At 38.9% G+C, this 22,262-nt stretch overlaps 1 protein-coding gene across 1 annotated transcript in view; it reads right to left on the bottom strand.

The window, feature by feature from the left end:
* TAF4B (TATA-box binding protein associated factor 4b) overlaps positions 1-22,262 on the bottom strand; it is a 109,759-nt gene that overhangs the window by 75,546 nt on the left and 11,951 nt on the right. Inside the window, exons 2-7 of the mRNA XM_004702921.2 lie at positions 20,799-20,944; positions 19,745-19,852; positions 10,343-10,504; positions 10,058-10,180; positions 7,162-7,251; positions 4,673-5,272 (exon numbers count right to left, since the gene is read on the bottom strand). Coding sequence (XP_004702978.1) covers positions 4,673-5,272; positions 7,162-7,251; positions 10,058-10,180; positions 10,343-10,504; positions 19,745-19,852; positions 20,799-20,944 — 1,229 coding nt within the window. The remainder of the gene's footprint in view (positions 1-4,672; positions 5,273-7,161; positions 7,252-10,057; positions 10,181-10,342; positions 10,505-19,744; positions 19,853-20,798; positions 20,945-22,262) is intronic.

The raw sequence follows: 22,262 nt of genomic DNA, 5'->3' as shown, positions 1-22,262 counted from the left end.
AAATTTTGATGAACAGCTACATAAATATATGGATGAAACAAGAGCAGGAGTTTTAAAGAATAAAATCCTGATAATTAGTACATGGGTGTTACTACAAACAAGTTTTTGAAACTTTTTATAATAAAAACATTTTCAATAGTAATGCTAAAATAAGATATGTATTCTGTAAATACTGACTCTAAATAGTTTTTATTTTCCCATATTTTAAAATACCATATATACTCGAGTATAAGCCAACCCAAATATTAGCCAAGGCACCTAATTTTACCGCAAAAACGGCATTTAAAATGTGCTGAAAAACTTGGCTGATACTCGAGAATATATGGTAATCTTACCAAATTAAAATGCACCACCCTACAAAGTCCCTCCAGTAACTATAAATGAACTAGAGTTAATCAAAGTCTATGTTGACTATCCTTTGATAATCACTGATGAAATTATAACCCAAGAAGAAGTTTCTACATGTGTTAATCAAAGGGTAGGACTTACATGGGGTTCAACCTCTTTCTCTTCCAAATTTTCATTACTGTACTTCTATTCATAGAAGTGAAAATAAAATGAACCGAATCCTCTCTCCTCACTCACTCAATGCTGATTCACAGAGACCCCCACTGGGTTTCCAAGACTGTTTACCACAAATGGGAGTAGAAAGTCCAGTCTTTCTCCCATGGAGTTGCTGGTGGTTTTGAACTGCCAACGGTGCTCCATCTCATTCTTAAGATAAAGGGAAAAAAGAGATGAACAGATTGATTACATGAAAGGCAGCCAGTCTAATGAGGAGTGGAGGGACAATTACTTGAGCCAATAGAATGAATGATGGTTTTGTTCCCTGGTTTCAATTTTTATTTCAATTTCACTAAAAGACATACTTAGCCACAAGGATGCTAAAAGCTGAGGTCATTACCTAGAAGAAATTCTTTTTTATGCTGTGCTGACGGAAGTTAGAGACAATTAGCAGACTCAAGGTTTTCCTTTCAGTATTTCATATAAAGTATGTTTATATTTCCTGAAGATTTCTCCTACTTCAAAAAAATGTTATGCCCAACCTTTCATTCAAGTACATAATACAATGTAACAAGCTACTATGCCAGAACTGATAAGACAGCCAACATTAACCATTTACAAGAAGGAATTTTTTAATGAAATATACAGAACCACTAATTAGGATGGTATTTCTGTATTCTAAGCATTTGAGGGCCAAACTTAACAAAGCACAGTATTGCCAGGACTAAATGAAACCTTTAACTGCTCCTTGGGGGAAACCTGAGGCTGTCTGCTTTCCTAAATAGTTACAAACTCTCAGAAACCCTCTATAGGGTCAAACTGACTAGATGGCAGTGGTTTCTTTGGGTTTTGAGATTATTCTTATGTCTAAGCATTCAAATCTAAAACATGTAGACTTGGTCAAGGCAGTATTAGACCAGATAGTTTTTTGCCACTGTTGTCTCAGACACACCAGAAAAGAAAAGTTCTTACCAGGACATAAAACCGAGAGGAAACTGATATACTGCCTGCCAGTCTCAGAGCTTAGGTGCTAACTGCCAATGGATAAAGTCACTTACAACTGTGGATTTCCCCTGTCCCTGCTTCATCATGTAATTACCTGAAAATCCACGGCGCAGACATGGAGAACCTTTGAAACTCTTACGTTAACAATAAAATGTCACTTCACTGGAGGAGACTACACATTAGTGATGTTCAAAAAAGATTAGCACTGATTCAAGAATCAGCTACGACATAAAAGGAGGGTTCTAATTCTGCTCAGGGCTATCAAAAGAAAGGCTCATCCTTGGGGAAATTACTTTACTCCAGTGGTTCCCAAACCTGGTCACTAAAACCAATGTTTAAGGATCACTGTTTCTAAAAATGCTTCATCACCGAAATTAAATCCAGGCACCCAAGAGGAACTCTCCAAACCAAATCCCTTTATCCATTTGAAAATCAGACCTGGAGTAGGAAATACGGAAAAGACTGCTCACTGTCATCCAGTCGATTCGATTCAGAGCGCCCTCTATGACAGAGCAGAACTGCCCGTGTGGGCTTCTGAGACTGTAACTCATGGTGGGAGTAGAAAGCCCTGTCTTTCTCCTGCGGAGCGGCTGGTGGTTTCAAACTGCTGACCTTGCAACCGGTTAGCAGCCCAACTCATAAAGACTCTGCCATCAGATTTGTAGCCAGATAATGGCTATCCCGTCATACCTACCCAAGAGCTTGACTCCTGTCTAATTCTTGTCACCTGATTGGGCTTTTCATTCAATTTTCAAAGCTCTCTCCTGCTTCTGAAGACAACCATTAAAAGTTTGTAACTTCTTATCTTGACCTCACAAACAATGCAGGGACTTTGACTATTCCAAGAAGCAAAATCTGCTATGTAACAAAAAGATTCAAAATACAGCCTTTAACACTAAGATGTACAAAGGAGGAAAAGGGCCGTCACCCAAAATCAAAAGAACTGCGTTATGGCACAAGACATAAAAGAATTTTACTAGGAAAAAATGTTAATTTTTAGTTCATGTGTTATGTACAATGTGTCTCCCATAGGTTAATAGCATTGCTAAAGAAATGTGTCCTTTAAAGAGTAGGATAATTCTAAACCACTGGTTCTCAACCTTCCTAATGCCATGACCCTTTAATACAGGTTCCTCATGTTGTGGTGACCCCCTCCCCCAACCATAAAACTATGTTCATTGCTACTTCATAACTGTAATTTTGCTACTGTTATGAATCAGGCAACCCATGTGAAAGGTCGTTCGACCCCAAAGGGGTCGCATCCACAGGGTGAGAACCGCTCTTCTAAACCCTAAGAGTACTAACTAACCAATAAAATGTTAAAATCAGAAACCGGTTCCCGAGCGCCCGGCCCTGAAGCGGCAGGAAAGAGCCCCCTGAGCGGAGCAGCTGTGGAGTGAAATCTCAGGAAATGAGCAACATAAGGAACTGTGCTGAACAGTGTAGTAGCAAGCTGCTAATTCTATCTAATGAATAGCATTTTCTAGAAAAAACAAAAAAAAATGTTAAAATCATCTTTTTTCATCTAAGAATGTCTCAACCACAAGCCTTAGGAAAAAATATATAAACTCTCTTATTTATCCACTCTTCTCAGTCTCCTTCCTCCCCCCATCACTTTGTTTTATTTTTAAAGACTTGTGACTATTACTGATATAGAAGTATTGTCACACAAATGTAAAGCAAATCTAACCATGAAGGGGAAAAATCAGATAAAACCAAATCATGGGACATTTTGTAAAATAACTAGCTGGATACTTGAAAAATTGCAATATAATGAACAACAGGATAGGGAACTGTTGAAAAGTCAAAGAATCTAAAAAGAAATGACAACTAAATATAATCAGCATTTTTAAAATTAAAAAGTCAGAAAGAAAGTAGCTACAAAGGGTATTACAGGGACAACTGGGTAACAACTTTGAAGGTTGGGTATATAAAATATAAAAGGCAATGGCGCTATGCAAATATTAATTCACAGAGAACAAGGTCAGGTGAGTCGGGTGCATGGGGCAAGAGCGCATGCTGCTTTTTACTAAACACTGGCTCACTGAGAAGACTGCATGAGCAGATCATTATCATGGTGGCACAACCAGTCCCCGGCCTTTTTAGTCACACACTGTTAACTATCTTTTCAGAACCCCTAAATAGATAGCTTGATTAGCAGTCTGACCTGGTGGAACAAACTCCAAGTGCACTGTTAGTTGACATTTTCATCTGTTTGGGAAGTTGCCGGACATCCAGAACGAGGTTTGTCATCAATCGACATTTCACCTTTTTTGAAACAAGGAGATCACTTGTACACTTGAGTGTTTCCCATAGCACTGCCCTTGTAAGCTGTGTTCAACATCACAACTGTTTCTACAGCACTTTTCCTGAGCAGGAAACAAAATTTCACCGCCCATGTTGTTCTCTTAAGTTGGCCATCACAAAAAATGAGGTTCGAGTGAAACTACTTTCTTCACTGTGACCAGAGAGAACCTTCCAAGGCAACGCCATCGCAGGGATACTATGTAAGCTCCGCCCAGGGGAGCTTTTGGCCGATTTGGGGTACCCTCCTCGTATATATCCTTTTCCTTAGGAGACACACAGTATTTTGGTGTGAACTGTTAGGGTCTCTGCAAGCAACTCTAAGTGGTTCAACAAAACATAATGTGTGTGTGTATATGTGAAAGAGAGAGACAGAGTGACAGTAAATGTATAAAATACTAACAACTGGCCAAACTAGGTAAGTGTATATACCCGTATATACTCAAGTATAAGCCAACCTGCATATCAGGCGAGGCACCTAATTTTACCAAAAAAAACTGCATTTAAAATGTGCTGAAAAAACTCAGCTTATACGCGACTATATACATTATTTTTAAAACCTTTCTACCTTTGAGACGATGTCCACTCATAGTAACCAGCCCTTTAGCACACGGTAGACCTGCCCTGTGTTGCTATGGCTACAACGCTTTACGGCAGTAGAAAGCCCTGTCTTTCTCCCACGGAGTGGCTTGTGGTTTCAAACTCTGGATCTTGAGGTTAGTGGCCCAACTCATAACTTCTACACCACCAGAGGTCCCTTAAAAGGCAGGAGGGTTCACTTTATTATTCTTTGGTGGTTTTCTAAAGATTTAACATTTTCAAAAGAAAGAACTGAATTAAGAAATGAACTGTAACTCACTAGTTGTTTGACTTTAACTGCCTGTGGAGCAGCAGGCAGCTGTGAGAGGCTGGAGCTCGGCTGGGCAAATCTGATTTGGACAGGCTTGTTAAACGTGGCCCCGGGAAGAGTAACAACAGGTTTCACAGAAGGAAGACGGATAGTTGCAGCGGAAACATCTCCAAAATTTACTGTTGGAAGGGCCAGCGATACTGCTGCTCCAGACACAGCTGGCTTTCCAGGTTGCAGTGAGACTGTTGTCCCTGTAGTTGGTAACGAAGTCACAAGTGGTTTTGAAGTCTGAAGGAAGACAGTTCCAGCTGTTGTTCCTCCAGGTACAGCAGCAGGGCCCACCGAGCAAAGCGCGACAACTCCAGCAGCTGCTCCACCGGGGCCAGCAAGTGGATTCTGAGTGTGCACTGACACAGTGCTGGGGGCAGTTACTCCAGAAATAGTAACAGTCTTCTCTGACGGGGCTGAGGAGGCTGCTGTTGTCACCACAGGAGTAGTTACTGTGGTAGCACAGGTAGCAACGACTACTTCACTAGGAGTCTGCTGAACACACTGCTGAATGAAGCTCTGAGAGTTTGGCATCAGTTGTCGCAGGGCAGCCACACTTTTCTAGAAACGGGGGTGGGGGGGGTAGCACAACACATAAACACAGTTAACTAAACAAATGTGCTCCTACTAAAACACAATTTGTACTTCATCTCTGTATAACAAAGTAAATTTTAAAAATCCAGTGATTCTGTTAAGGAAACTCAGTATTACTTATTTATAGGCTGTCCACCACCACAAGCATACAAGTCTAAAAGCACATTAGCCCCAAAGCATTCCGTTTTTTAAATAGAAATTCATGTATTACTATTATATTTTATATGCCTCGATATCAGTTCAGGAAACAAACACTGCATTATTCTTGCTTCTATTAATCTAAACCCCGTAATAGATTATTAGCTTCAGTCTATAAGTTGTACCACAAGACTTTATGTTGAATAACTTACATACTTTGAATATAAAGTCTTTAATATAAATCTAACAGAAACAAGGCAAACGTTAAAGTAAAAGCAATTTATTTAATAAAGCTAGAATATTTTCTGACTGGTTCTTTAGCCAATTCCTACCATTCTAGTCTAAAAGAGTAATAACCAAAGCCACTGTGGTTGAGTCAAGCATAACTCATAGCAACTCTCTGTAGGGTTTCCAAGGCTACACATCTTTACAAGAGCCTGTCTTTCTCCTGGAGGAAGCTGGTTAGCAGTCAAAAGGCCTCCTCCTTTAAAAGAGTTAAGATACTAGATTCTGCCATGTCACCAATGGGGCTTGCATTGGTCTTATTTTTGAGTAAGACCTAAAAAAGTTTCAGAAGTTAGGTAGATACTATTTTGGGGGAATTCAAGAGCTATTGGGAAGATACTCTTGTTTTAGCACTTCTGTCAGACTGCACACTAAGAGCAATGAAGGTAATCACACACAAAAAAAACAGTACTTAATTAGCAAATGAGATCTGTTTTTCACTTCCTCTACTTTATAAAAGATTAAAATAATTAATTCTTAATTGAAGAAGTTTTTAGAAGAAAAAATAGGGAATATCTCATCATCTTTTTCTAAAATTTCAAAATGGTAGGAAAAACTGCTTTGGAAATACACAAATGAAGTAATTTGCTTTCATTTAAACTAGAAACCTAAGGGAAGAGGATTATGAATTTAAAAATTGGAAAGAAATGGCTTAACTCATGAGACTTAAAAGAGACAACACTATAAATATGTATCTGCATTACCTCTTGCCTTAGAAACCCCATGAGTCAGAATCAAGTCGATGGTAGCGGGTTTGGTTTTGGTAAGCAACCTGGTCACTCTCTTTTATGAAGAAGATGAAGCCTGGTCTACATCCGTTATACAATTAACCCCAGGATTTCCAAGAGCAACTTCTCATTCAAATGTCTCAAACTTTCTGGGATGAGTCTTTGGTTTACTAACAGACTCAAAATTTTAATGACTTTAGTAAAATTTCAAATTGATTCCTTTACAGTGTCTGAGTATCCGAAAGGAAGTTTTTGTTTTTGTTTTTGTTTGGTATGCCAAAACAATCTCATTAGCGAAAGCATTTTCTCTATCAAAATTGTATTTGGTTCAATAAATCTGAGATCCTACTGACAATGACAGTTAGTAGCCTTCCCACAAAATTACTATGTGGTTTATTATTTCTAAAAGAATATGAGTCATTATGACGAAACCAGAAAGCTCCCTTTTCAAAGGAATGTCCAAGATCCTTGAGTATATTCCTCTACAAGTGTTAAACAGTATTAAGTTCACAAATGACGTTACATCAGTTTCCCAGCAGAACCCAGCAAATATGGATTGTGGATGTTCTCTACAGTTTATGACTGAGAGGCTTCTCCTACACTGCTGATATCTTCACAGTAAAGTAGTGTTAGATTACTCAGATTCTAAATTATTTTAACTTAATCTAACCCACACAATTTTTTCAAGGTAACTCATATGTCTACCTTAAGAAAAGGAACTAGATGAGGTTGAGGTGAAGACTTGAGTTCAACATACAATCTCCTAGTAAATTCTTCTGCATCAATTTTTGCATCCTAAAGAATGAGAGAAAAAGACATATTTTCAGGTCTACAGATATTTTGAGAGGCAATGTATATAATTCATGATTACACATGTTTTGCTGTTCAAGATACAATTGGTAAAATTTATCATTAAAGGAGGGACAATTTTTTTCGTGTCCCCTATGAAATACGTAAATATAAACAATGTTCATTGAGAAGACAAAAAAAGAAAGATTTTCAAATCCCAAGAAGCAATGTGATAGAAGGGCAGAATAATTGAATAATGCTACATTATTACAGTCTGTTAATGAATAATTAGGAAGTAAAGACACACAGAAATTCAAATTTCTTTGGGTAAGGAATAAGAAGTTATTTGGTTTAGGGATCTTGAATGTTCTCTTTTTGCTTTTTTATATTATTTTTAGGTTACAAGAACCAAGCCAAGAAAATTATTCAATAATACTATTGCACGACTGTGGGGAACAGAAGGATTTCTCTTAAGTTGTCTCCCCAAAATATATACCAGACTTAGCTGCTTAAGCGTGACTGTTCTTTAGGCAGCGAAAGTAAGTCAGAGGTTATTCTCCTTAACATCAGCCATCTATAGTGGCTAGACTATTAGCCTGACTCACCCTAAATAAAGCCCATTCCTTTCTGTTATTGTTCCCTCGAAGCAGTGCCCATAGGCAAGCCTGGGACCACTCTAAGATGACTAAACTTAGGCTACTATCTTGCCACACATGTCCCCCTATTCCCTCCTCTTACTATTGCACATTCACCCTTAGGTCATCCCCCTCCTATTGCTTGTATTGCCTATGTTAATACCCCTCCTGGTGACTCAGGTTATTGTCCACTATCAGGGAACTTGCATGCCTCCCAGAATAGTAATTGTCTGTTTTATTATGTGAGACATTAGAGTGATCAAACTTGTTCTAGAATGAATTGTATTGCCCCTTTCTGTGATGTATGACTCTATGATGCGTGGTTAGCAATAAATAAGGAGGCTCCCTGGTTCTCGGGAGGGTGGCTGGAGAAGGTGACTAAGGAGGACGAAGCAGCGGCTTCTTCTCTGACGGCTAAGCCCCCTCCCACGAGGACCATCAAGCCGGGCTGAGGTGAGATATGCTATCATGAATTGCATCTGACTCCATTACTTGACTCTATCCTTTAACTCTCATGCTCTCTATGACTTTATTATAATCTCTACTTATTATTGCTGTACAATTGCACCTACCAAACCTGTGATGTTTTGTGGGGTTCCCTCTTACCCTTAACCCCACACACGACCACAGTGACAGACATACCTTAGAACTGAGACATACCATATAACTTAATGCTCTAAGTCCTACAGGAATTTGTGATGTATTATTAGGGTGTTTTTTGCCTTTTTTACTGTGCTGGCATTTGCACTGATGTGCAAAGGCAATGGTAACAAACTATAATAACTATCGTCGTACCACATCTATATGCACTTCTTGTAGCCCCACACCACCTTCCAAATAAAACTGTCAGCTTCACTGAAATCTCAATTCTTAGCCGCTGTCTTTTTTAAGATTTTGTGACAAAAACTGAATCCACATTTCTGCTGCAGACCGAAGATGCTCAAGAAAAAGTATTCTGTGGTTGAGTTGTTAGCTGCACTAGGGACTTTTTCCTAGATTACATCCTTACTAGAAAGGCTGGCAATTAAACTATGCATGTTCATGTTGGACTAATGGGTGGACATTTTCTCAAAAACAAAGCAAGCCTGTCCCTGTAAGAAAGACAATTGATAGAATTTGTTGGCAATGATTAAAATATTAGCTCTTTCAAGTCAAAACAAAATTTCAAAAAATGTATATATACCATATATACTCGAGTTTAAGCCGAGTTTTTCAGCACATTTTTAATGCAGTGTTTGTGGTAAAATTAGGAGCCTCAGCTGCTATTTAGGTCAGCTTATACTCGAGTATATACGGTATATACATATCTACTAACTATATTTTCTGATAATTGGTGGTGAAATTAACCAGCAATTTTTTTATCTTAAGTATCAATTCTGTCAACATTCAGATCTGCATAACTCAATAAGCCATTATTTTTTAAATGATCAATGCATGATGCTGCAAAACTACTCACAGGTTAAAAAACAACAACTCAATGTGCAAAATGAATGGATGGTAAAGAAAATGCACTGACCTGTAGAAAAGCTTTTAAAATACGAACTTATCTAACTGTATAAGCTAAACTTTCTCCAAATACTGTGACCAAAACAGTGTATCAGAAAACAGATTAAATACAAAAGCAGATTTGAGAATCTGGTTGCCTTCTATTAAGCTACATTAATTTTGCAAAATGTAAAACAATTTCATTCTTCTCACTAAATACCTTTTTGCTTTGTAAACTATAATTACCTCTCATAAATGTCCTGTATCTATTAATATGCAATTAGTTTATTATTTTTAGGTTAATATTTTTTTCATTTCACATGTGACCACATAGTCAATCTTCAAAAAGCTTTTACATATTAAGAGAATCAGGACTGACCTACAGAAAGTAACATATAACACATTTACTTGTTTGAGATTTATATTCATTATAGAGCTTTCAAGAAGCAAAAACTAAAAAAAAAGTCAATTAAAACATATACATTCCCCATTTAAAAATTGTTTCATGGTTCTTTAGAAGGCTTTTATGGGTCTTTTGGGAGAGAGATGGGGCTTTCGAACTCCCGTGACCAGTTATAGTCTCAGAAACCCACAGGGCCAGTTCTACGATATACTATAATGTCACTATGAGTTAGCACTGACTCAATGGCATAGAGAAAGAAAGCATGCAAGATTTTATAGAATTAACTTACCAAAAGTTGTTCCACCAATTTCTTCACATTCTTTCCCATATCTGGGGACTGTGATCCACTACATGCTAATTTTATTAACATCGCAAGGAAGTTCTTGCATTTATTCACATTTTCAAGCATCGTCTAAATATGGAGATATAAGCATAAAGGAAGTCGATCAAAATGTTATCCAGAAAAAAAATTTGAGAACACTTATAAGAAATTGTACTACTTTTCATAAAACTGTAGAAGAAATGAAAAGAAAGTATAGTTATTTAAGTGCATGTAGTAGATGTAAGAGCTTACCGGGGAAAGACTGGTCTGAGCAACTGCTGAGTTCTCCATTTTGACGCTGGACTCAATGGAGGGGGTGGGTGACACCCCAAAACTTGAAGGCTTCAGTGTAGTTACAGTAGTCAGTGGTTTCACAGGAGTAATGGTAACAACACTGGTTGTCACAGGCACAGACTGAAATGAAATGGAGTATATATTCAGATCATATCACTGTGAAACCTTAGCAGGTGTGTCATTTCACCATTAACAAACTGCAGCAGAATCTTGATATTTTTGCTTTTACATCAGGCTCTCCTATGCCAAGTCACTGGGACAGCTATAAAAGTTTAGGGTCAACCCAGTGCTTCAGAACATGTATACAACATACTGGCATGAAACAGGGAACCAGTAGAGTGGTCTGAGGGGCTGGCCCCAATCCCAACTACGTGGACAATCTCCCTTCCCCACAGAAGAATTCACTTCAGAAGAAAGCACTGAAGCTACAGCTCAGGGAGAGGGATGTGTCTGGATCAGAGGACACAGGAGCAAACGAAGGGGGAGGAAGAGAGAATGGAACACATCCCGGCCCACCAAGCGCTGAGTATGATATTCCTGCTCAGAGCAGCCAATGCACAGAGAGGACCATAGGGCTGGCCCCCACTATGAGACTCAACGTCGCTCACTGACCCATAGTGCTACTGGGGACAAAACTGGAGACACAGTGCAGGAATTGTGCCTGATCTGACCCTACCACACTGAAGTGAAACACTAAAGGCATGCAAGAGAACAGCAAAGGGAACAGAGCAACAAAGTACCCAGGGATTACCAAAAATAGACTTTGGGGCCAGGGTTTGGCACCCCATCAGACTCCACCGAAAAACACTCCTAAAGGCCAACAAACAGACCTTGAACTATTTACAGGCTTTTCTCTCTTTTTTGGTCATTGGTTTTAGTTATTGTTTTTGTTTTGTTGCTTAGTTTTGCTCTGTCTTGTTTTTTGTGCATATTGTTATCTCTGCAGGTCTATATAGATAAGACAGGCGGATAAACAAGCTGGAGGAGAAAACAATGGGAGCAACAGTTCAGGGGGGACATTGGAAAGGGAGAGGTGGGGGAAAGGAAGTGGTGTTAAAGCCAGGGACAAGGGAAAAACAATTGATCCAAAATTCATGGCGATAAGGATATAAGAGGCATGGCAGGGCTTGGACAAAGGTAATATAACAGAGAGGAATTACTGAAACCCAAAAGAAGGCTGAGCATCATAGTGGAATAAGAGGAAAGTAAAAGGCAAAAGAGGAAAGAACTAGGAGGCAAAGGGCATTTATAGAGGTCTAAATACAGGCATGTACATATGTAAATATATTTAATATGATGATGGGGAAATAGATCTATGTGAATATATTTATAGGTTTAGAATTAAGGTAGCAGATGGACATTGGGCCTCTACTCAAGTACTCCCTCAATGCAAGAATGCTTTGTTCTATTAAACTGGCATTCCACGATGCTCACCTGCCCAACATGATTGCTGAAGACAAAGCAGGTGCAAAAGCAATGTGGTGAAGAAAGCTGATGGTGCCCAGCTATCAAGATATAGTGTCTGGAGTCTTAAAGGCTTGAATAAACAAGCGGCCATCTAACTCAGAAGCTACAAAGCCCACATGGAAGAAGCACATCAGCCTGTATGATCACGAGGTACTGAAGGGATCAGGTATCAGGCATCAAAGAACAAAAAATAATATCATTGTGTGTTCACCTTCCCAATACTATCGCTGAAGACAAATGGGTGCATAAGCAAATGTGGTGAAGAAAGCTGATGGTGCCCAGCTATCTAAAGATATAGCATCTAGGGTCTTAAAGGCTTGAAGATAAACAAGCAACCATCTAGCTCAGAAGCAACAAAGCCCACATGGAATAAGCACACCAGCCTGTGTGATCTTGAGGTGTTGAAGGGATCAGTTATCAGGCATCATCAGAACAAAAAAATCATATCATTGTGAATGAGGGGGAGTGTGGAGTAGAGACCCAAAGCCCATTTGTAGGCCACTGGACACCCCCTTACAGAAGGGTCTGGGGAGGAGACAAGCCAGTCAGGGTGCAGTATAGCATGATGAAACATACAACTTTCCTCTAGTTCTTTAATGGTTCTACTTCCCCTCCCCCTCCCCATCCCCACTATCATGATCCCAATTCTACCTTGCAAATCCAGCTCGACCAGAGCATGTATACGGGTTCAGTTAAGAGCTGGAAACACAAGGAATACAGGACAGATAAACCCCTCAGCACCAATGAGAGTAGCAATACCAGGAGGGTATGGAGAAGGTGGGGGGAGAAGGTGGGAACCAATCACAATGATCTACATATAACCATCTCCCTGGGCAACAGACAACACAAAAGTGGGTGAACGGAGACATCAGTCAGTGTAATACATGAAAAAATAATAATAATTTATAAATTATCAAGGGTTCATGAGGGAAGGAGGGTGGGGGAGGGAGAGGGGAAAAAAGGAAGAGCTGATACCAAGGGCTCAAGTAGAAAGCAAATGTTTTAAGAATGATGATGGCAACAAGTGTACAAAAACAATGGATAGATGTATGGATTGTGATAAGAGTTGTACAAAACCCCAATAAAATGATTTTTTAAAATATAAAAAACAAAAAATACTAAATGAATAAAAGTTTGGAGTCCAACAGATCTGGGCTTCATTCATTCTACTATATTTCAGGCATGCTAGTGAAACCTTTAGCCTTCTGATTTGTTTCTGTAAAAATCAAGGAAAGTAATGGTACATATCAGACCAAAGTTGTATATGAGGGGAAAGTGCCATCCTCAAAAAATACTATCTCTAAAATGGATTTGAAATGGCAAGTCTTTATATGAAATAAAGAATTTTCTACCCTCTACCAGTTTTTTTTCATTCATATAAATGCAGAGATAGATTTATTATCTTCTTTTCAGATCAGCTGCTTTTATGTACACTATCAGAGTAAGCATACAGAATATAACCTATGTGCAAGTATTTCTTGCTTGTTCCATGGCAAAAATCTCTTCCTTGGCCTTTTAAGTACTGATAGTGGTTTTTCTATCTTACTCATTATTTGTATTTTTATATTATTATTATCTTATCCTTAGCCCCTTATTGTTTTTATTGTTTCCAGTGGATCTTCCAGTCTGTGAAGCACAGGGGTAGGTGCAGAGAGGTAATAACTGATGCGAGGATTTACAGAAGAGGTAAGGGTCAGGGGTTGGGGGAGCAAACAATTTATGTGGGAGGGGAGAGAGTGCACTAGACAAGACTTGGAAGGAGAAAAAGTATAATATTTGTAGTTCAAATAGAAAACTCATTCTTGTCTCATCATTTTCATTTGAATGGGGGGGTTGGGGCAGCAAACAGTTTATGTGGGAGAGGAGAGAGTGCACTAGACAAGACTTGGAAGGAGAAAAAGTATATTTGTAGTTCAAATAGTAAACTCATTCTTGTCTCATCATTTTCATTTAAATGTGCATGTTCCACAGTACATAAAAAGAAAAGTCAGGTTATTAGTCCTTCAAAGATTTCCCTTCTGCATAATAGCCAAGACATGTGAATTTGAATGTACATTTCCCAGTTAGCAGCATTCATACCTCCTACAGCCTGACCAGCTGGGCCACTGATTATTGGTAGAGTATGGTCAACACCAGCTAAACCTGCCCTCAACTGTAAGAACAGCAGGGAACCTATGATGAAATACTAAGTGTTGAAAGACAAGGGCAACATTTTAAATTACAACTAACATAATTTTACTAAATATAGACAAAGCCTCAAAAGCTAGGTTGAAAATTAAACCTCCCTCCTACTTCTATCCTCTGCTCCCCAGAGATTATTACTGGGCCGTTTTCCTAATCCTTTGGGAGCACTAGAACTGATCGTGATTACACAATTCATTTTTAAAGTGATTCATGGGGGGGGGGTGTCTAAAATTGATTGGGTTAATAATCTTAAGAAAGAAAAAAAAAGAAAATGGCCTGAGTGATACTGTGCTTTTTTCACAGTGAAAAGAATTTTGGGTTTTATTTCTCCCACCCTCTTTTAAAATGAAGCGTGATTCCAGCACCACCTGCAGGATAAAAAATTTCATATAAAGAGGCAAGCAGTCATTTAGAAAGTCCCATTGATATAAAGCAGTAATCTAATTTTTAAAATGGCAAATAGTAAAGACAGGAGACAAGAAACCACCAGCCTCCCCTCAGGAGAAAGATGGGACTCTCCACTCCTATAAAGAGTGACAGTCTCACAAACACACAGGGAGTTCCATTTTGTCCTATGGGGTCACTCTGAGTTGGAAGACATCTGCTCAATGGCAATGAGAGTGAGAATCTGGAATTTCAGCTAGTGAGTATGACCACTTTTGAAACGGAAGGAAAAATTTCATAGGAAACTGCTGTCTCTCTCCTTTATTAGGCCAAATAAGACCCAAAGAAATGTAAGTTCACACAAATGTCTACTTTCTGTAATGGCGCATTCATGGGACATTTCTACTTTCCAGGACAATAAAACTTGGCATTTGCAACTCATTTACCTTGTCTGAGACATGATCCTTCTATACTTAAGCCAATTTCACTTCTGAAGCAGCAGAGGTACATAATCCTGGTCTACTCTTATCTGTTCAATCCCCTTGCACCGTCAGAAATGTAACTCTGTCACAAACTACAGAGAGACTCGCCAATGATAAATTATACTTCTGTGTTTGTTTCACAACTATACTTTCACTAGTCATGTTATGTTTTAGGGACCGGAGGAAAAAAGGGGATGGAAAATGCATTAAATAAATCACTGTGAAAATGAGTTATAAGGCAGAAGCAACAAAGCCCACATAGAAGAAGCACACCAGCCTGTGCGATCACAAGGTGTCGAAGGGATCAGGTATAAGGCATCATCAGAACAAAAAATCTTACCATAGTGAATGAGGGGGGGAGTGCAGGGAGGAGACCCAAAGCCGATTTGTAGGCCACTGCACATCCCCTTACAGAAAGTTCTCCCGGAGGAGAGGAGCCACTCAGGGTGCAATGTATCAACGATGAAACATACAACTTTCCTCTAGTTCCTAAATGCTTCCTCCAATATCATGATCCAAACTCTACCTTGCAAGTCTGGCTAGACCAGAAGATGTACACTGGTACATATAGGAACTGGAAACACAGGGACTCCAGGGCGAATTATTCCTTCAGGACCAGTGGTGTGAGTGGCGATGCTGGGAGGGCAGAGGGGGGGTGGGTTGGAAAGGGGGAACCGATTACAAGGATCTACATGTGACCTCCTCCCTGGGGGACGGACAACAGAAAAGTGGGTGAAGGGAGACGTTGGACAGGGCAAGATATGACCAAATAATTTATAAATTATCAAGGGTTCATGAAGGAGGGGGGAGCGGGGAGGGAGGGGAAAAATTGGGGAGCTGATGCCAGGCGTTTAGGTGGAGAGCAAATGTTTTGAGAATGATGAGGGCAATGAATGTACAAATGTGCTTTACACAATTGATGTATGTATGGATTGTGATGAGTTGTATGAGCCCCTAATAAAATGATTTTTTTAAAAGATAATCAGTTATAAGGAGCTAGTGAAATAAATTATATACAATCATAGGAGATAAAACTATATTTCAGAATCACATTGTGTGTCTCTGAAAACTCAGTTTAGGTTTTCTATTATAATCCCACCCCCAACCCCACTATCATGATCCCAATTCTACCTTACAAATCTGGCTAGACCAGAGTATATACACGGGTACAGATAAGAGCTGGAAACACAGGGAATCCAGGACAGATAAACCCCTTAGGACCAATATTGAAAGTAGCGATACCAGGAGGGTAACAGGGATAAAGGGGAACCAGTCACAATGATCTACATATAACCCCCTCCCTGTGGGACAGACAACAGAAAAGTGGGTGAAGGGAGACATTGGTCAGTGTAAGACATGAAAACAACAATTTATAAATTATCAAGGGTCTGGGAGGGAGGGTAGGTGGGTGGGAAAGGGGAAAAAATGAGCTGCTACCAAGGGCTCAAGTAGAAAATGTTTTGAAAATGAAGATGGCAACAAATGTACAAATGTGCTTGACACAATGGATATATGTATGGATTGTAATAAGAACTATATAAGCCCCCAATAAAATGATTTTTAAAAAAATACTAATTATAAATTCTTTGAGTGACAATATTTTTCCACATCCTGTACAGCAATGCAAGGAGCTCTTGTGGAGTAGTGGTTATGTGTTGGGTTGTTAACCAAAAGATCAGTTGTTTGAAACCAGCAGCCACTCCACAGGGAGAAAGAAGAGGCTTTCTGCTCCCTTACAGATTTACAATCTTGGAGCCCCACAGGTGCAGTTCTACCCTATCCTATAGGGTCACTGTGTGTCAAAACCGATCCTATGGCAATGAGTTTGTGTTTTCCTTTTTGATTTGATGTAGTAATGCACTGGTTTAAAAAAAATTGGTGGTTCATATCCACCCAGGGGCACCCAGCCTAACAAACTGCTTCAGACAGCCAACCCTCCAGATTTCTTTACCCCTCCGATCTAAAGATTAGTCTGAGTAAATGAAAAAAAATGAAAAGTAAACCAGAAATAAGACTTGGAGTCTTTAGTGACATACAAAGTTCATTTCAAACATAATGGGAGGGGAAAAAAGATTACGGCCAAGAAAACTGCACAAAGCAATTCTATACCTGAAGTGACCATGACTCTTTGCAAGTCGTTTCAGCCTACTTTCATGTATATGTTAAGATGGAGATGGTATGCCCTCAGACTAGTCACAGAACGAAAAGAATGTAAAGTATTGCTAAAAAGTGACAACCACATAAAATGCTCAAGAAGTGGTCATTATTTTAGAGGAAGGAGTCCTGGTAGACCAGTGGGTTAAGCACTCCACTGCAAACCAAAAGAGTGATAGTTTGATCCTACCAGCCTCTCTGTGGAAGATGACGCCATCTGCTACATACAGATTTACAGTTTGGAAAGTTCCTCTGTGTCTTAAAGTCACCATGAGTTGGAAGCGACTCCATGCTGTGGGTTTCCTTTTATTACTAGGGAGGAAACCAATGTTTAAATTCTTACTCACTGCCCCACCGGCTATGTAAAGGGAAAAGAAGGGGAGCAGGATCAGCCTGAGTTACCATACTCTTCAAGATGGAAGACATTGTGCTTCCCACTCCTAAAATGCTTCATTTGCAAGATATATGCACAGGGAATATATTTTTACCAGGGGTTGTAACAAAAGTTTCCTTGAATCCAAAAGATTCTACAAGAACATTACGAAAGCCAACAAATCACTTACTGGAGCTATACAATAACAATGAACAATCTAAAAAGGCAACAATTCCATTTATAAGAGGCCAAAACAATGAAATACATTGGAATAAATAAAACCAAAGAAGCAAATAATTTGTACACTATAAACTACAAAATACCGCTGAAATAAATTAAAGGAGACTTAAAAGAATGAAGAGTCATCCCATGCTCACAGATGGAGACTGAATATTTTAACTTTATTAGTACTACCAAAATGATTTATAGATTCAATACAAACCCTATTAAAATTCCAACAGATTGTTTTTAAAAAGTGGGAAAAAAATCAATCCTCAAATTACATGGATTTCTGCATCTCACTTCAGACTACACCAGAGCACGTACACAGATATAGATAATAAGAGCTCACGACACACAGAATCCAGGAACATGAATGTGAATAGCAATACCAGAAGGGTAGGAGGCAGTGGGAAAAGGTTGGAGGAAGGGGGAACCAATCGCAATGATCGACACATAACCATACACACCCCTCCAGGGGTAAGAACAACAGAAACAATAGGGGAAGGGAGACAGCAGTCAGTGTGAGGTATGAAAATAATAATTTATAATCTATCAAGGAGTCACGAGGGTAGGGCAGAAGGGAGGGAAAAAAGAGTTGATACCAAGGGCTCAATAGAAAGTAAATGTCTAGAAAAGAATGATGGCAACTATGCCTGATACGATTGATGTAGGGATTATAATGAGTTTTAAGAGCCCCCAATAAAATGACCGTTAAGGGGAAAAAAATTACATGGATTTGTAAATTGCCCCAAATAGCCAAAACAATCTTGAAAAGTGGGACTCACTTCCCAATTTCAGAACATACTACAAAGTTACAGTCATCAAAACAGCATGAAACTAGTATGTGATGAACAGACAAATAAACCAAAGGCACAATACTGAGAGTCCAAAAATAAACCCAGATACCTATGGCAAAATGCTTTCCTACAGAGTATACCAACTCTGCCAAAGAGGAAAATAACAGTCTCTTCAACAAATAGTGCTGGGATAACTGTATCTCCAAATGCAAAAGGAAGAAATTGGACCCATTACACTCACTCCCCCAATTTCCACAGTCAATTCTGAGTCACAGAGACCCTATACTATAGGGTAGGATTGTTCCATAGGGTTTTCAAAGCCATAAATCTTTATGGGGGCATACTGCCTCATCTTTGGTTAGCAGACAAACACTTAACCTACTGTGCCTTGCAGGGATCCTTGCCTCCACAGAAGAAATCTGACTCAAAATTGATCCATGACCAAGACATAAACACTAAAACCACTACATTCTTAAAAGACCAATAGGGGTAAAAATTCAAAACTTTGTTTTTGACAATGTGTTCTTCCATTGGACATCAAAAGTACAAGCTACAAAGCCAAACAGGTAAATTGGACTTCATCAAGATTAAAAAGGTTTATACAACATAGGACTTTATCAACCAAGTGAGAAGACACTACACAGAATGGGAGAATTCTGGAGACCCATATATCTGAGAAGAGTTTAATATCCAAAACACATATAGTACTCTAGCAACTTTTTGTTTCCAAGATGCACAGGGCAGGCTGTGCTGACCACCACAGGGGGAGCTCTGTGTTCTCCTAGCTGCTAGGAGTCCTCTCAGTGAGTTTCCACAAATGGGTAATGCTGATGTTGTTAGGTGCCATCAAGTCAGTTCTGACTTACAGCAACCCTATACACACAGAGCAGACTGAAACACTGGTTGATCCTGCACCATGTTCACAATACTTATTTTTGGGCCTGTATCCAATTCAAACTCTTTTCTCCTTTCCTTTGAAGGCACAAATTCTTAATAAATAAATATTTCATGCACCAAATTTTTCTTAGCCTGTTTCTGTTGCCTGTAACACAAGCTATTAAATATATTTATACAAACCTAATGCAATCAAGTAAAACGGATGGTCCAAAAATGTATTCCATATCATTTATTTTCTATCCCTCAACAGCCACCAGTTGGTTCAGCGCTACCACATAGCATTCAATGTTCTCCTCAATGTCCCATAGCCACTAACTGACACACCTGGCAGCAAATAGCTTAATCATGGGGAAATAAAAAGACAAGTGAATAAGGTGAACACAAGCCAGTCCCAACTTACTTGTACTGAGGAAGGCTTCGGAACACTGGATACCACAGTAGTCCCGAGTGGGGCCATTTTTTTAGCAGGTACCACAGCTACTTTCTTGATTAATTGTGAGCTAGGACTCTTGAAGGAAAAGACAACATACAGCTATCAGAATTGGTGACTTAAAATCAGTCAGTGCTATCACTAATATTACAATACTCAGTTTAGTTAGGCCAGACTGTGTCATAATTGCCACATTGTACTGTTAGAGGTCTTATACACACTATACTAAGAGCCTAAACTGGGTGGTTGAGTTTCATGCGATATTTTCAATATGGGAAAGGTGGCTCGATAAGCACCTCGTATACCTGGAAGTTCTGGCTCCATACATTGCACAAGACTCAGTGCTAAAATCTTTAACTTGGATTCCCTGCCTCATATATATAATTCTAAACCTAAATTTGTTCTCCTATCTTCTTTATCCACAATAGTTAGATAGTAAAGCAAACTAGAAAAGGGAAAGAGTAGCCATGAGTGACAAATACATTACTAGAGGAAATGACTAGTTGAGAACCAGGAATCAAGCTAGGACAATGAAAAAGGAAAAATGCACACAAAAATATTTTTTTAAACTCTGGTACTTGAGATAAACTATAGTTACCCACAAGATCACTATGTATATTAATTAAGCTCAATGCTAACTTAATATAGACTTTGCTTTTTTTTCTTTTTTAAAGCTAATCCCTTTAAGATACAGTTAAAAATGAATACTATAAGCTACCATATTAATAGTTTTACCACAAACAAAATGTCTATTTTCTTTCCACTTACAGATGCATCTAATTCTTTGGCTCTTCCTATGAAGTTTACAAAATCTGAGTATGTAGATTAAATTTTTATTATTTTAACAATTATCCAACAAAAATGAAAATCTTGATTAAATTAACATTCAAAGACAGCCAACTAATTCAAAATGTTGAGTAGAATTAACGCTGAATAATTTTTATTTAGCAAGCGCATACACACAAATATAAAGATTACTATAGGAAACACTAAGGTAAATAGGGAAAAAATTAAGGTATGTTACCGGTGCTGTACAGGTTTTGATCACGTGGGTGTTCGCTGTTACCGCTGGCCTTGAAGCTATGTTACTAGTAGTGTCAGCTCTGGTTAAAGCTTGCTGAGGAGATACCAACATCAACTGACCACTGTTATTTTTTATCATAACTGTTCCTGTAGTCAAAAGAAAGGGGGGAAAAGCCTGTGAACTAATAACTGACACATAACCACTACATATTTTCTACAATTTTTTAATACTGGAAAGTGTTTTAAATGATTTGTACATTTTGAATTTTGTGCATTATTGTATAAAAAAGTCAAAGGAAACACAATATTGACATTTTTCTTTATTTTATTTTGCTATTGTTCTTGGCATTTTCATTTGCTTTTTTGTTTTTTGTATATTTTAAACAGTAACTGGGATTAATGGTTTCTTGGGGCTATGGCAGGGGAGGTTGGTGGTAACAGGGCAGTACAAGAAGAAAATATTTTAAATTTGATTGTGGTAATGGCTGTATAACTCTTCTTGATATGAACTATATTGAACTGTAGATATATGGATTATGTTCCAATAAAGCTGTTTAAAAAATAATAATAACTGCCATCCAGGCAATTCTGACTCATAGTGACTCGACAGAACAGGGTAGACTTGCCCCTGTGAGTTTCTGAAGCTAACTCTTTATGGTAGTCGAAAGTCTACCTCCCCTTTTTTCCCAAGGAGTGGCTGGTGGTTTAGAACTGCTGACTTTCAGGTTCATAGCCCAAAGCATAAACCACTATTGCACCAGGGCTCCTCATTATTGCATAGAATATGGACAATTATTTTTGCTCAAAACTAAAATATGAATACTTTAAGCAAATAGCTATCACTAAGCTATTACAAAAGGTAAAACTTCCTTGATAACCAAAAACTTACAGTAATTAAGATAGTACATATAGTAACAAGGCACTTGTATTAGAGCTTAAATTCTAAGGACCAGGTTTGCAGCAGAAGGCTGTTTACAGTAGGAGCCCTAACTCTGGGTTGAGTCTCCCCATCGATTCAGCCTCCATTGAGTTATTTCTGACCATTGACCAGCAATGTAAAAAGCTCTGCCCTTATACTGCCAAAGAGGGGCAGTCTTACCTTCAGGGACCTGCCTGGGCATGCCTCTTTAAAAAAGTTGAGATACAAGGGTCACATGGTGTGATAGTTAAGGTTTACTGTGCCAACCTGGCCAATGAACACACATGGGATTAATTGAAGAGCGGAGAGATAAATGGCTTAGCGAGCCTCACCTTTCTGGTCTCTTGTTCTCTGATGGTAGAACTAGTTGTGGCTGACTTAGCTAGTTCTCTGCCTCAGCTGGCAAGGCTCACTTCCTGTGAGACATCCACATGGACCTACCTACCCTGATGCAGTCCTGGGTGCAGAAGCTGCGTGGAGACCCTGCCAGCACTGAGATGCTTACACACTCACTCACTGATTTGATGTTCTTCTTGCATTCAGCAT

The sequence above is a fragment of the Echinops telfairi genome, unplaced genomic scaffold (genome assembly GCF_000313985.2).
Source record: "Echinops telfairi isolate 266 unplaced genomic scaffold, ASM31398v2 ScPeMD7_7400;HRSCAF=8409, whole genome shotgun sequence".
NCBI classification, from domain to species: domain Eukaryota; kingdom Metazoa; phylum Chordata; class Mammalia; order Afrosoricida; family Tenrecidae; genus Echinops; species Echinops telfairi.
This window is presented reverse-complemented; position numbering and strand designations above follow the sequence as displayed.